Genomic DNA, 15839 nt, shown 5'->3' with positions numbered 1-15839 from the left:
AGTTTTAACTCAAGACTTAAAAGCACTAGATTGCACCGAGCCTTGACGGACCCCGTGATGACATCACAGCCCCTTCCCAACAGTCCGTGGAGCACAGGTTGAGAATCATGGAGCACTGAAGCAGCCACAGTTTGCCAAATTTCAATCCCACAGGAGTTATGGCTCCCAGATTTTAGATGCGTTCTGTAAGGTAGCCCATTTGAGGCACGTTGATCCACAAATTGTTGCCTTGTGATACTCGCCCAAGTGAAGGTTACAAACAGACACAAGAGTTTTAAGTGTATATAGAAGTACCGTGGTTCCCTTCTACATCTCACATAGAAGTGTTTCCCTGTAAATAAGACCCTGTCATATATATATACAAATATATATATATATATATATTTGTTTTCTGAGGTTTTCGCGGGTGTTTGTATGTAGGTATTTGGTTATTCAGGTTTTCTCCCGCGTAAAATTGGAAGTGTCTTGGCGACATTTCGACGAAGTCTCATTCGTCATCTTCAGGCTTCAGCTATATATATATAGCCTCCTTTTCGCTGTCACAGGCCTTCAGGAACTTCTTCTTCCGGCAAAGCCAGAAAGCTTACCTGAAGGCCTCCTCAGTCAATAAACAGAGCTCCAGATCATTCCAGAGGGCTGTTATCGGCTACAGAGGCCTTCAGGGAAGCCTTGCCGGCTGCAGAAGAAATGAGCCTGTTCCTAATGCACGCATGAGAAGAACTGCCAGAAGGCAAAAGCAGCAAAGAGGACGACACGGGAGTAGGGTCAAGAGATGATTGGCCCCTCCCATAAGGCTTAAAGACCAGCAAAGGCATATGGGCTCTTTGCCCGAAAACAATGTTGATAGCTTTGTCTTGTTGTATTTGTTTCGTATCGGTGTCTTCTGAATTTTTGCCAGGAAAGGCCTTTGGCAGTTTGCCTAATTGGACCAAGGTTGGTGATAGGACCGAGGAATTTGTGTTGGGAGGAATTTGCTTTAATTTAGTTGGACTATGCTGAGAATGAAGTAATTCTCAGCTGTTTTAATAAAGTTTGTTTGTTTTAGTGACTGAGTTTCCTACTACCTACTTGGGCCTGGCTCACAATACCCTGGCTTAATTTTTACCCATGCACCCTGAAGTTGACGGTGTCTTAATTAGGGCTTATTTTTGGGGTAAGGCTTATATTGGGCGCGTGTAAGAATCAAGCTAGGACTTACTGTCTGAATAGGTCATATTTTCAGGGAAATGGTATGGAAAAAAGAAGAGGATTCTCCCCCAGCTGTCTCTCACCTCAACATTAGAACATAAGTGGGATCCTGTATGTACAGGCAGTCCTCGACTTACAACCGTTCACTTAGTGACCAAAGTTACAACAGCTTTGGGAAAAAAGTGATTTATAACCATTTTTCACACTTACAACTATTGCAACACCGCCATGGTCCCGTGATCGAAATTCAGATGCTTGGCAACTGGCCAGTACTTATGACAGTTGAAGTGTCCCCAGGGTCACATGATTACATTTGACCTTCTGACAAACAAGTGCCAATGAGGAGATGAGTCAAGGACAGGGGTCTCCAACCTTGGTCCCTTTAAGACTTGTGGACTTCAACTCAGGGGCCTCTGTGGCTCAGACTGCAGCTGCCTGCAATTACTGCAGGTTCTAGTCCCACCAGGTCCAAGGTTGACTCAGCCTTCCATCCTTTATAAGGTAGGTAAAATGAGGACCCAGATTGTTGGGGGCAATAAGTTGACTTTGTATATAAATATACAAATAGAATGAAGACTATTGCTAACATAGTGTAAGCCGCCCTGAGTCTTCGGAGAAGGGCAGGATATAAATGTAAATAATAATAATTTAAAAAAAAACTCACAGAGTCCCTCAGCCAGCAAAGCTGGCTGAGGAACTCTGGGAGTTGAAGTCCACAAGTCTTAAAGGGACCAAGGTTGGAGACCCCTGGTCAAGGAGATTCCCTTAGCAACCGTGTTACTAATCTAACAGCGGTGATTCACTTAGCAAGGAAGGCCATAAAAGGGGGCAAGGCCCACTTAACTGTCTTGCTTAACAACAAAAATTTTGCACTCGGTTGTGGTCATAAGTCGAGGAGGTCATTGTCTTTCTTTCAATGACCACAAGATGGTGGGCATGGCTCTACAACCATTTTTATCCTTGTATAAATGAGCCCTCAGGAACAATGAAGGCAGGGGTGAAATGCTACCAGTTCGCACCGGTTCCAGTGAACTGGTAGTAAAAAAACCGCTACCGGTTCGTCTGAACTGGTGTTTCCAACAATCAGCTGTGGCGTGCGATTTATATTCGCTAGAAAGCAGAAAATCCTGCTTTCCAGCAAATCGAAATCGCGCGGCACAGCTATTCCCCCTCCCTCGTTCTTCTGCTTACCTTGTTAAGCCTTCTTTCTCCACGAGAAGCGCACATTTGGTACACACTACACATGCGCGCGCAGCGAACCGGTGGCAATCCGCGGAGGATTTTACCACTGAATGAGGGCTTCTTAAAATATTGTCTTTTTAGACAGGAATAAACCGAGTCTGTTTTCACCTGAAGGATTTATACAATAAATACATGGGTTTTTTTGTACATGCCTTCCCTTTTAACAGTGTCCCCAGGTTTTTAAAGAAAAGAACCCAAAACACGTAATAGAAATAATGAGATCTATACAGCATGGGGAGTGGGGAGAAGTTCTCCCTTCCGATCGAGGAAAGCGGCACTTCCGATCAAAGTGTCCTACAGAACTCTCAAGAACATTTTCCATCAGCCAACTGACTTACGCCATTGCAAAAAAAATAAAAATAAAATCCCCTCTACTTTCCAGACAAGTCTCGTGTTTTCTTTTGAGTTAAGGGCATCTTCCAGAGAAATTGCAGATTCTGAATTCTCTGGAATAAGATTGCATATCTTTTTATGCAACTGGCTGGAATCCATGCCAAATAGCCTGCTATTCCAAAATGCTGTTTTCTCCAGAAATTGCGTGATCGGAAACGTCTTCCGAGCTGGGTCCATAAAACATCCAATCTATCCATCATCTTCAAGTATCAACAGTTGCAGCTCTGGGTACTGAACAAGCCCTATATGGTAGTTAGACTCCAACAAGCATTAAAGCATCCAAGTTCGGCTGCTGGATCCCCTTGGTGGTCAATTTTCCCTTAGAAGGAGATACCCCAGTAAAACCTTGGGAGAGAAAGGCTATTTCCCGCCAACTGAGGAGTTAAAAGAGTCCATTTCGTCGGAAAAACCTGGTCAGTATCGAGTGTTTTCCTCGGCTGCTGTGACAATCGCATCCATCCAGATCCTCATAGCCTCTGGACTTGGTGCCACCATGCAGAATAGGCGATCATAGGTCTTGACGCAGAAGGTCAGTTTGGGGCTGGGACTCTGCCAAAAGCGAAAAAGGGGAATGAATGGATGAATGAAAATAGTGGGCTGTATTCACACAGAACCTCTTAACCCACTTACTGTATTAGGGTGATGTTTCTTTCTTTCAAGTGTTTTTCTGCAAGGGCATTCTCCACTTTTTCTCCCACACCAATCAAGTGTTGGTCCATTGGTTGCCATAGAAATTGACCGATTGATTTGTCACCCAAGCCTGACTTAGTGGGCTGAGAGAGCACAAGTGATCCGAAGTTCCCCAGATGGCTTTCATGCCAAAGGCAGGACTAGAACTCACCGTCTCCTGGTGATTGGCCCAAACTCACTCATCTGGCTTTCATGCCTAAAGCAGCACTAAAACTCACTATTTCCTGGTAAGTGGCCCAAACTCACCTAACCAGCTTTCATATTTAAGGTGGGACTAGAACTCACTGTCTCCTGGTGAGTGTCCCAAACTCACCCAGCTAGCTTTCATGCCTAAAATGGGACTAGAATTCACCATCTTGTGGTGATTGATCCAAACTCACCTAACCAGCTTTCATATTTAAGGTGGGACTAGAACTCACTGTCTCCTGGTGAGTGTCCCAAACCCACCCAGCTAGCTTTCATGCCTAAGATGGGACTCACCGTCTCATGGTGATTGGTCCAAACTCACCTAACCAGCTTTCATATTTAAGGTGGGACTAGAACTCACTGTCTCCTGGTGAGTGTCCCAAACTCACCCAGCTAGCTTTCATGCCTAAGGTGGAACTAGAACTCACCGTCTCCTGGTTTCTAGCCTGGTGCCTTCATCATTGTACCAAAATACCGTCAAGGTTCATAATATACGTTGACTCAATGTGCTGGCCTTATTGCTATAAGCAATGCATATAAGCAACAACAGAAAACCTAATTTAGATTTTGACAGCCATGCTGAATATGGTGTATCAATGCAACTATGAGATTTATATATTATGTTTATAACACATGGCAAGTGAAGATCATTGTGTAAAAACATAAATACTATATTATTTTAAAGAATGGTTTGTTTTGTCCTTTGTTTATTTGGTATGTTTGCATACATGCCAAATAAACAAAGTTTGCAGCAAGCCCGAGAACAACTCTTAAAAATAAATAAAACTGTTAGTGCAAAGGGTAATAAAATAAACATAGAAAAAGACCACAAGCATTAAAATTTCAAGGTAAAGGCCCATCACAGAAGGCAGAAGCAAACGCAGCGCTGTTAAGCAATTAAAAACTGACAGTAATTAAAAATGGGGTTGTAAACACGAAAAGCTAAATACATAAAAAAAAAAAGATATGTCTCGGGGCTTTTCTCAAACTAAGTCAGCGAAGAAGCCAAGATAATTGATTATCTTGACAACTTTTCCAAAGAAATTCAGGGCAATGTGATCTTAAACTAGTTTCATTATTCAGTCATCTGAAGTATGATAGGAGGGTATTCAGAGGTGGTGGGAAAATTTGCCGGGAGAGCAATTTGCTTATGGAAAGTCCGACAGGCAGTTCCTGCCTTCTGCAATTAACATTCCCAGACCAAATGTAAGGGGCAAAAAGCTTCTGTTGAATAAATAGTTCTGGATAAAATTTATTAGGTGTCAGATGGTTCGCAGGACACTGTTTTGACTAAGCCACTTCAAACTTCGTGTCTCTCTTCCCGGAAATTATTCGGTTTATAGTCATACGCTGTATCAGATGTTTTCTGCCTAGGACTGTGATTTTGGGAAAGTGGTGAAATCTGAACTGGTTTACTACCGGTTCGCTGGCTGCACATCCGTGCATGTACAGTGCGCACCACGCACCAATTGCGGGGTACGAGCGTGCGCAGTGCACGCCATAAGGAGGCATGGGGTAAGTAGAATAGCGCATGAGGGGGATCAGCTGTGGCACGCAATCTTTTTTTTTTTTACTTTTAAAAGCATTTTTTAAAATGCTTTTAAAAAATGCTTTTTTAAAATAATTTTTATTAAAAAAGCATAATTTTTCGGCCGAATAGGTTGTAAAAAAATGCTTTTAAAAGTTTTTAAAAAGTTCTGACGATCGGGCGTCGCTCACCTGATCGTTGAACCTTTTTTTTTACATTTTTTGCTACCGGTTCGGTGAACCAGTAGCCTTTTTTATTACCGGTTCGAGTGAACCGGACCGAACCGGGAGGATTTTACCCCTGCTTTGGAGGGGGCGATGTTTGAAATATCTGAGGGGCGGGGGACTTGCACCCACAAAGTTGGTTTGCTGTTCCAACTCAGCCCGGACAAGCCAGCATTAAGTCAAGATTGTGTATATTTCTGGCTAGAAAGAACAAACCTCACACCAAAATGAATGCGGGATGAAAATTAAAGCATCTCAGACTTTAGGAATTACGCAAAATAGAGCAAGCTCACCTTTGCCATTCAGAAAAAAACCCAGAAAGATTTAATTGGATGGCTTTATCGTTTATTTCTAACGAAGTGGTTTTATTTGATAAAGTTGCAAGGTTGCACTGTTGTCTTATGTTTTTTTTTTAATTTGCATTTATATCCCGCCCTTCTCCGAAGACTCAGGGCGGCTTACACAGTGTTAAACAATAGTCTTCATCCATTTGTATATTATATACAAAGTCAACTCTTATTGCCCCCAACAATCTGGGTCCTCATTTTACCTACCTTATAAAGGATGGAAGGCTGAGTCAACCTTGGGCCTGGTGGGACTTGAACTTGCAGTAATTGCAAGCAGCTGTGTTAATAACAGACAGACTTAGTCTGCTGAGCCACCAGAGGCCCTCTGTGACACAGTTGGTTAAAATGTGAGCATTAAAGGCAGTGGTATGTCCATTTTTGCCCAAATCTAGTGAAATGATCAATGGGGAGAGAACAACATCAAATATATCCAGCTATCATTTTAGAGTGATACATAGCATAGCAAGCTTAAGAACTCCTGCAATATTTAATTGATTGGTAGATGATATTGATAACATCCTTCTTTCTGATCAAGCCAGCCTATAGCTACTCCTTCCTTCTGATCAAGCCAGCCTATAGCTACTAATAAAAATCTAATATCATAAGGAAAGACCTAAATTCATGAAAATACACTAATTTCTCAAACTGGACAACTTTTAAGACAAGTGGACTTCAACTCCCAGAAGTCCCCAGCCCACTAGGGGGTTCTGGGAGTTGAAGTCATATGATCTAAAGTCCCCCAACTTTGAGAAACAATGCACTAAACCTTCATACTATAAGTCTATAATATCATCTATCACTAGACAGAGACAAAATTGGAATTTGCAGCCCAAGCAAGCAGTCGTACAATCAGCCTGGAGCAGAATTTTTAAATTTTAAGCATGCAACCCAATGTTGTGGAAATTTATTCCAAGGTTTCTGGGGAAATATCATTTTGGATGCTTCCATCGAATAATAAAATGAAAAGCAATTTTTGTGGAGCAATTCTGGGAAGAGAGCCTTGGTCACTCAGCCCAAAATTCGAACCTGGCCCTTCCAGGTTCTGCGTGGATTAAAACGGAGAGTTTCAGCAAATCTCTACACTTGGTACCTTAAAAGCACTGCGGAGATGATCACAGTAAACCTCTTCAATGGCCTGGAAATAGATCACACCCTTAAGCTTGGTCTCTTCTTTGTCTGGAGGGGGATTTAAAAAAATAATAATATCACAGGTCCATGTTAGCAAGCTGGAAAAGACAGAATTATTTGACAAAGTGACAAAATTAGTGGACCAACGAAATGCTGTGGATATAATTTAGTTGGACTTCAGTAAGGCATTTGATAAAGTAGACCACAGTCAAGGTCCCTTCCAACTGTTACTGTTACATACCGTTACTACTTGAGAAGATAAGAAAAAATATATTTAGACAGCATCACCACCAGATGGATGTGTAACTGTGGCTGACCAATCACTCTCAGTGTATAGTCCTTAATGGAACTGCATCTACATCAGTGATGGGATTCAAAATTTTTTACTGGGCGTGGCTTGGTGGACGTGGCATGGCTTGGTGGGCATGACTTGATGGGCGCGGCAATGGAAGGATTCTGTAAAATCTCCATTCCCACTTCACTCCGCGATGGCAGGGCACATAGAATTATGGGCGTGGGCACACGTGCGTGCGACACCTCCCTGCCCTCCCCCTCCTGGCACGCAACGGCAAAAAGGTTAGCCATCATTGCCCTAGAGCAGCGGTTCTAAACCTGTGGGTCGGGACCCCGTTGGGGGTCGAATGACGATTTGCCAGGGGGGTCGCCTAAGACCATCGGAAATATGGGAAGTATACTTGCGAGTCGAAGAATCGCGCTCCAATGGATGACTCCACAAGCCAGCTGCAGGCTCTTCAAATCGCTAGCCGAATTCGGCTTCAGGCGCGATGAATTAAAAAAAAGAGAGAAATCTTTGCTCTGACATCTCCCTCTCAAGCCAGCTGCAATCACTCCCAATCGCTAGCCTAATCTGGCTTCAGGCACCATAAACTTAATAGGGGAGGAGTCTCCGCTTTAATGCCTCCGTCCTCAAGGCAATCGCAAGCAGTTCAGACCGCTATGTCTGACTTCAGGCGCGATAAATTCAAAACGAAATTAATTTTACGGTTGGGGGTCGCCACATCATGGGGAATTGTATTAAAGGGGTCGCAGCACTATAAAGGTTGAGAACCACTGCCCTAGATGAACCTGTTTTGAGCCAAATCAGCAAAAAAATATGATTTGAAAATCACATGTTAGTGCATCCTTTCTCCTGGTTCCTTAGATAGGTAGTGCATGGCAATGGAATGCACTGAAGCTAAGACCAAGCCATCAGCAGCAGAGAGTGCAACCTGGTGAAGAAGTAGCTACCTGTCTTGATTCTTCTCTCTCTCTCTCTCTCACCTGTGTAATACGCCAAGACGCGCTTCTGGCGATCAAAAGTGAACCAACGTTTCTTCCAAGTCTTGATCCTCCCGCCCATCTTGACCAGGTAACCCTTGCAAGATTTGCTGGTCACCCTCACGTGCTGGCAGGTCTCGACGCTATGCCCCGACGCCTCCAGATGTTTGCGCAGGTCAAAGGCAGCTGGTTTAGATTCCGGGATCTCCATGGGGTTGTGGATCTGTAGGGCAATGAGAAGGCAAGGCTTCAAACCGTCCTAAGGAAGCTCGGTGCTGTGGTTTGCTTTCCTCATCTGGAGGAAAAAGATTTTGAGCGAACTCAGCATTGGCAAAAACGCTGGGCCACGTCGGAACTGACGGTTCCCTTCCTGTAACCTAAGCAACTGCTCTGAAGATGGATCTTCTATGGTTCTCTCAGTATATCTTAGCAGGAGACCGGAAAATAAGCTTCTAAGCTTTCTGACTTCTTCTAACCCCGTGATGGCGAATCTATGGCACGCGGGCCAGAGTTGGCACGCAAAGATGGGCACATGCTCCATCGCCAGCTGATCTCCTGGTTTCCGGCACACATGCGCACCAGCCAGCTGGTCTTCGTGGGCACCAAAGCACTGGAGAACAGCCTGAAAACAGCCAAAAAAAACAGCCAAAAAACCAGGCCATTTTTCAGGCTGTTTTCAGGCCATTTTTGGCTTGAAAAATGACCCGAAAACAGCCCCGAAAAACAGCCAAAAAAGGCCAAAAAACCAGGCATGTGAGCGGTGACCAGCTGGTCTTCGTGTTTCCAGCGCTCCAGCTCGCTCGCGCACATGCACGCCCATGGATGCGCGTTCCGGTTTGGGCATTCGATGCCGAAAAGGTTCGTCATCACTGTTCTAACCTGTATTTTCACTATTTAGATCAGGGGTATCTACCCTTGGCAACTTTAAGACCTGTGGACTCCCAAACTCCCATGCTGGCTGGGAATTCTGGGAGTTGGGAGTCCACAGGTCTTAAAGTTGCACACCCCTGATTTGGTTCATGCAATCACTGTTCTTCAGATGCAAGGTACTGAAGAGGAAGGGGAAGTTTTCCACCTCTAATGAAAACACTGAGATGAAAATGACTTCTAAATCTGGAGTACACGCTCACCGACGTACTACGCCTGAACAAATAACGACACCATAGCCCCCAACATGATAGCCTGATTCACACAGCATGTCAAGACAATTTCTGGATTCCCCTAACCCAGGGGTCTGCAAACTTGGCTCTTTTAAGACTTGTGGACTTCGACTCCCAGAGTTTCTCAGCCAGCAAAGCTTTGCTGACTGAGGAACTCTGGGAGTCGAAGTCCACAAGTCTTAAAAAAGCCAAGTTTGCAGACCCCTGCCCTAATCAGACAAACTTCCCAACTTCATTTTAACCTAGTCTAGCATGCTAAGAAAATCCTCCCGGTGCAGACCTGGGCATTTTCTAGAGCAGGGATCTCCAACCTTGGTCTCTTTAAGACTTGTGGACTTCAACTCCCAGAGTTCCTCAGCCATCTGGGAGTTGAAGTCCACAAGTCTTAAAGGGACCAAGGTTGGAGACCCCTGCTCTAGAGATTCCCTTTCCATCTCAGCTCAAACTCCCGAAGATTGAAAAAAGATTGGCAAAAGCAAACAATATTCTTGGGCTCTTCTAGATAAAGACGGAGATCTCCTTACCATGTTTGAAGGGGACAATTCGATGCGTTTCACTTCCTCGGCTACCTTCTTAGCTTCCTGAAAGGAAAGGCGGTTGAAGGCGGTTTGCGTGTGGTAAGAAGAGGGGACAGGCAGTACCATCCCAGCTGCTGCAGACATATCACCCCCCTCAACACACACACACACACAAACCCAAACATACACAAGAAAGACCACAAGCTCTTTCTCTTCCTCCTAGACCAACTCTGGATATTTTTTCACCCAGCATGCAGGAAGAGCTGACAGGGTGAAATCTACGACTTCCTCATTCTCAAAATCACATGAGAAGCAGGGTTACTCGGGTTTAGAGCAAAAGTCACAGCAATGAGTCAGAAATGGGTCGATGTATGATTATTCCAGGGGGTGAAATGCTCCTGGTTCGGATTGAATCACCTGATCTGGTAGCAATGGCGGTGGGTGGTTCGGAGAACCAATAGCAAAAATCCCTGCCTGCCCCTCATGCCCAGCTGAGCCACGCGATCGTCAGGCCCTTTTTTTTTTTACTTTTAAAAGCATTGTTTTAAACCTATTCGGCCGAATAAGTTGTAAAAAATGCTTTTAAAAGGTTAAAAAAAAAGGCTCTGATGATCACAGCTGAGCCGTGCAATTATCAGAGGCTTTTTTTTTTACTTTTAAAAGCAATTTTTTCTACAACCTCTTCAGCTGAAGAGGTTGTTAATAAAATGCTTTTAAAAGGTTAAAAAAAGTCTCTGATAATTACAGCTGAGCCGCGCGATCGTCAGAGCCTTTTTTTTACTTTTAAAAGCATTTTTTTACAACCTCGTCGGCCAAATAGGTTGTAAAAAATGCTTTTAAAAGTAAAAAAAAAGAAGATTGTGTGCCACAGCTGATCACCCCTACACACACACTGTTCTACTTACCCCATGCCTCCTTTAGGCATGCACTGCACACGTGCACCTCACATTTGGTGCATGGTGCGCACTGCGCATGCATGCGCACTGCGCATGCGCAGCCAGCACGCATGCACAGCCAGAGAATTGATAGTAAACTGGTTCAGATTTCACCACTGAATTATTCCGTGATTGAAACTTTAGGGTGATTAGAATGATCCCAACCCTGTTAGACTGTCGTAAGGCCCTAAAAAAAAAAACTGGCTATGTTCTCATGCTTGAGGTGCTGAATACGCTAAGGGCCCCGTTTCTTGGCTGTGTTGCTAACTGGTCAAGTATCTTGATCCTATGTATATATATTTTAAGCTGGATGTTTTTAGTATTTTTAATTGTAATGTATTGCCTGAATTTTAAACTGCCCAGAGTCATGGATTGAGATGGGCAGTTGTAGAAATTGAATGAATGAATGAATGAATGAATGAATGAATGAATGGAATTGAATTGAATGAATTGAATTGAATGTCCCAAAGGTGCTTTTCAAAAGGCAACTGGAGCTTCTTGGTTTTGACCTGAATGATTGAGAATCTCCATGAATGAATGAATGAATGAATGAATGAATGAATGAATGAATGAATGAATGAATGAAATTGAATTGAATTGAATGAATTGAATTGAATGTCCCAAAGGTGCTTTTCAAAAGGCAACTGGAGCTTCTTGGTTTTGACCTGAATGATTGAGAATCTCCATGAATGAATGAATGAATGAATGAATGAATGGAGTGGAATTGAATGAATTGAATTGAATGTCCCAAAGGTGCTTTTCAAAAGGCAACTGAAGCTTCTTGGTTTTGACCTGAATGATTGAGAATCTCCACGAATGAATGAATGAATGAATGAACGTCTCAAAGATGTTTTTTTTTTTTAAATTTACATTTATATCCCGCCCTTCTCTGAAGACTCAGGGCGGCTTACATTGTGTAAGGCAATAGTTTCATCCTATTTGTATATTTATATACAAAGTCAACTTATTGCCCCCCCAACAATCTGGGTCCTCATTTTACCTACCTTATAAAGGATGGAAGGCTGAGTCAACCTTGGACCTGGTGGGACTCGAGCCTGCAGTAATTGCAGGCAGCTGTGTTTAATAACAGGCTATCTTACAGCCTGAGCCACATCGTTTTTAAAAGGCAACTGGTCTTTCTTGGTTTTGACCTGGATGTTTGAGAATCTCCATGGATGGATGGATGGATGGATGGATGGGGAAAACTTGAGTAAGGTCCAGGACTTGAGTCTGCTCACTTGACCTCTTACCCTTTCTTGCAGCAATCGTTCTCGTTCCGCCATGGCTTCCCGTACCCGGCGTTCCATCTCTGCCAGTTTGCTGACACAGTTTTCAAGGCTGTGGGGAGAAATACCCAGTTAATGCCAATCAATCCAGAGGTATGGCCATGCCAACGGAAAGGAAACAGGTCTGCTACAGGAAATCTTTGACTCATCAAGCCATATAATTTTAAGATAGGAAGTGATCTTGGAATTTAATCCATTTGGTGGCTGGGTGGAAGAATTATGTACCTGTAGCATGCTACAGTGTTCTGGAAACTGAGTCACGACAACTGGACTTACCTTCTTGCTAGTTTGAGATCTTTTGCTGTCCATCCAAGCAGCTTCTTCAGCCTGAACAAGTTGAGTGGACAGAGAGTCACTGCGATGTGCCAAATCCTAAAATTCTAGGAGGATTCCCGCACCAGCTGCTTGGATGGGCAGCAAAACATCTCAAACCAACAAGAAAATTAGTCCAGCTGCCATGGTTCAACTTCCAGATATTTCTACCTGGATGATGGAGCTTCTTCATTGACATCCCTCAGAGTTGATCATCTGGACTCTGCCAAACACTTCTAGCCCAGTGGTGAAATCCACATTTTTTTTACTACTGGTTCTGTGAGCGTGGCTTGGTGGGCGTGGTGTGCTTGGTGGGCGTGGCAGGGAAAGGATACTGCAAAATCCGTGCATAAGAGCACAAACATGCCTACCGTTCCTGTCCTATTGTTTCTTCCCCTATATATATATATATATATATATATATATGCTTATACTACCTTGTTTCTCCTCATATATATGTTTATATATTATATAATCTTTTGTGTTATGCTTGTGTATATTGTTATGACAAAATTAAATAAATAAAATAAAATAAAATAAATCCGCATTCCCTCTCCACTCCAGGGGAAGGATACTGCAAAATCCCCATTCCCTCCCCACTCCTGGGGGAAGGATACTGCAAAATCTCCATTCCCACCCCACTCTGGGGCCAGCCAGAGGTTATATTTGCTGGTTCCCCGAAGTACTCAAAATTTCCGCTACCGGTTCTCCAGAACCTGCTGGATTTCACCCCTGCTCTAGTCCTAGACTAGAACTAGAGCAAGCTAGTTAAAGTCAAAGTGACTAAATAGCATTTGAGGAGTGGGATGAGAGGAAAGGCGATGCTTCTTTTTTCAATAGGGCTGCGCTAGTTCTTATCAGTCTTACGCCCTGGACTTATCTCATCCTACATAGCAACACGGATTCCTTCCAAGGAAGACGGATTCCTTGGAAGCTGTGGCTAGAATGACGTTTGGGGGAAGGCCAATTTAGTTTGACTGGCGATGACTGCAAAGAACAAAGTTAACCCAATCTTTGGTGAAGCAGGCTGAAATTAAATAAGGAAGACATCAATGGGATGAGAATGGGATCATATGCTGACCTGTAAGCTCCTTGAGAAGTTCCTCCCACCTGCCTGGTAGCTGCCTGGCCAGCCAGCAGCTGGTAAAGGGGTTTGTTGTAACGTGAGAATTGGAGCTTTGGACTTCCCAGATAATGACCGTTGCTTCCGCTGGAGATTTGAGCCACCAGAAGACTGGGATCCAAAGCACCTGGAAGACACAAATAGAGGCAAAGTCAGGATAGCATCAGCACCCTCAGAAGACATCTTAAAATCAACTTCCTTTTGGTCCAGTTGCTACTTACTTTAAGCTTAGGGTTGCATGACTGTCCTACTGACCTTGCCAGGACTGTATTTGAGTAGTCAAACACCTTGGCCTGCCAAAATTCCCATTCAGTGTTGACAATCAGTGAAGGAAGAATATTTAATACCACAAAGAATTTTATGGCACCTCGCTTAACACTGATGTTTGTATGGAACCAATAGCATCATGCATCCTTTTGTTCCTAGTCTTTCTTTCTTCTTTCTTTCTTTCTTTCTTTCTTTCTTTCTTTCTTTCTTTCTTTCTTTCTTTCTTTCTTTCTCTCTCTCTCTCTTTCCTTTCTTTCTTTCCTTCCTTCTTTTCTTCCTTCCCTTCCTTCCTTCCTTTTCTTTTTCTTTTTTCTTTCTTTTTTCTCTCTTCCTTTCTTTTTCTTTCCCTCTCTCTCTCTCCCCCCTCTACCTCTCCCCCTTTCCCTCCGTCCTTCCTCCTTGCAATTCCAGACCAAAAAAAAAACAAAAAACCAAATTGAACAATTGAACAAGTCCACGTGTAAAAACTCGGAGATCTTGAGAAACTTGGCGACCATGTGAGTTTTCCATCATTTTTCTTTATATGAAAATGTCTTCTTTTTCATTGCGGTGGTCAGTGGGTACCAAAGAGAGGGTGTTTCACTGGTACACGTGGTTCCCACATGGCCCACCCACCCCAGCCCACCCGCTGAACCCGTACCATGCATTGAAATGGGACGTTGGGGAGAGCGGGCCGGGAGGCGATCCCTGCTCCTGCGAGGTAGACTGGCGGTCCGCTGCAGTCCAATCGAACCCTGAGAAGGGAAAGCGAAGAATATAAAGGGAGGCTCCTTCAGCAGTGCTTTGGATGAGTAGCCAGGTCTTCCCAGGATGCAAGTTGGTTCTGCATACTTTGTGGTTCTTTAATCTTGATCTGTTCCTGAACTCACCGATGAGTTGAATCCTGGATGCATCGCACGCAAACAGAATCCGGATCTGCTTCAAAATGCTAGCTTGGATCACCCATCTACTTCACCCTGGATGGCTAATTAGGAACATCTGCAATGCTATGTTGGGGTTGTTGGCTGGGGAATTCTGGGAGTTGAAGTCCATAGATCCAGGGGTGGGACTGAAAAATTTCAGCAACCAATTCGCTGCCTGGTTGCTGGGTGGGTGTGGCCATGGGGGTGTGGCCTACTTGGCCTCCTGCACCACGGTGGGGGAGCGTTTTCACCCTCCCCAGGCTCCGGAGGCTTTTCTCGAGCCTCCAGGAGAGCAAAAACAGCCTCCTCCAGACACTGGAGGCCCTCCAGAGCCCAGAAATGGGCCCGTTTCTGGACTTCCGGTACTTCCAGTAGGCCCGTTTTTCACCCACTCCAGGCTCCAGAGGCTTTCCTGGAGCCTCCAGGAGGGTGAAAACGGCATCCGGGGCAGGGCGGGGTAGGCAGAATCAGCCAGTCCTTGGAGCAACCGGTTTGGCGAACCAGATTAAAAGTAACATCTGGTTTGCCTGATATGGTCCAAACCAACTGAATCCCATCCCTGCATATATCTTAAAGTTCCCAAGGTTAAAAAACACTATTCTATAGAAATTATTACTCTGTCCCTTTAAGACTCCTTTTTCCTTATGCATAGTAAAACAAAGCAACTTTAGTCTTTAGTCATGCTAAAACTTTTGGGGATTTCTTTGTTAATCTTATTCTTCCTGTTTAGGGTCTTTGGTCACGAAGCATTAATCATTTTTAAGATCGTTGTGCTAAGTTTATATGTTACTTTTTTCAGCTGTTTTGCAGTAATTTTTTTAAAAGATTTGGGGAGGACAGAGGCAGAAAGGTCATTGAAGAACATTCATATCCCTTAAAAATTATTTTTAATGGTAACCCAAATCAGCATGAGGATCGTTTCCATTGTTTTTGGTAACAGAAGTCAGCAGCTGGACTGGAAACCTCAAAATACAAAATTCTTCTTTATATTTTATTATTAGTTATTGTAAATATTCTCTTCTGAAATATTCCCAGCAAATGTTGGTAATCTGGGGTCAATTCAACCTTTTCCGAATGCCTAATAATTGTCCAAATATTGCCATAATATATATATATTATGACCACAAAGCCA

General features: G+C 43.7%; 1 protein-coding gene across 1 annotated transcript in view; it reads right to left on the bottom strand.

The window, feature by feature from the left end:
- Positions 1 to 2694: 2694 nt before the first annotated feature.
- Positions 2695 to 15839, bottom strand: part of PHLDB3 (pleckstrin homology like domain family B member 3) — a 49843-nt gene continuing 36698 nt past the window's right edge. Inside the window, exons 10-16 of the mRNA XM_058195007.1 lie at positions 14446 to 14539; positions 13497 to 13665; positions 12068 to 12155; positions 9889 to 9945; positions 8208 to 8427; positions 6889 to 6974; positions 2695 to 3372 (exon numbers count right to left, since the gene is read on the bottom strand). Coding sequence (XP_058050990.1) covers positions 3238 to 3372; positions 6889 to 6974; positions 8208 to 8427; positions 9889 to 9945; positions 12068 to 12155; positions 13497 to 13665; positions 14446 to 14539 — 849 coding nt within the window. The 3' untranslated portion in view covers positions 2695 to 3237. The remainder of the gene's footprint in view (positions 3373 to 6888; positions 6975 to 8207; positions 8428 to 9888; positions 9946 to 12067; positions 12156 to 13496; positions 13666 to 14445; positions 14540 to 15839) is intronic.

The sequence above is a fragment of the Ahaetulla prasina genome, chromosome 10 (genome assembly GCF_028640845.1).
Source record: "Ahaetulla prasina isolate Xishuangbanna chromosome 10, ASM2864084v1, whole genome shotgun sequence".
Lineage (NCBI taxonomy): Eukaryota > Metazoa > Chordata > Lepidosauria > Squamata > Colubridae > Ahaetulla > Ahaetulla prasina.
This window is presented reverse-complemented; position numbering and strand designations above follow the sequence as displayed.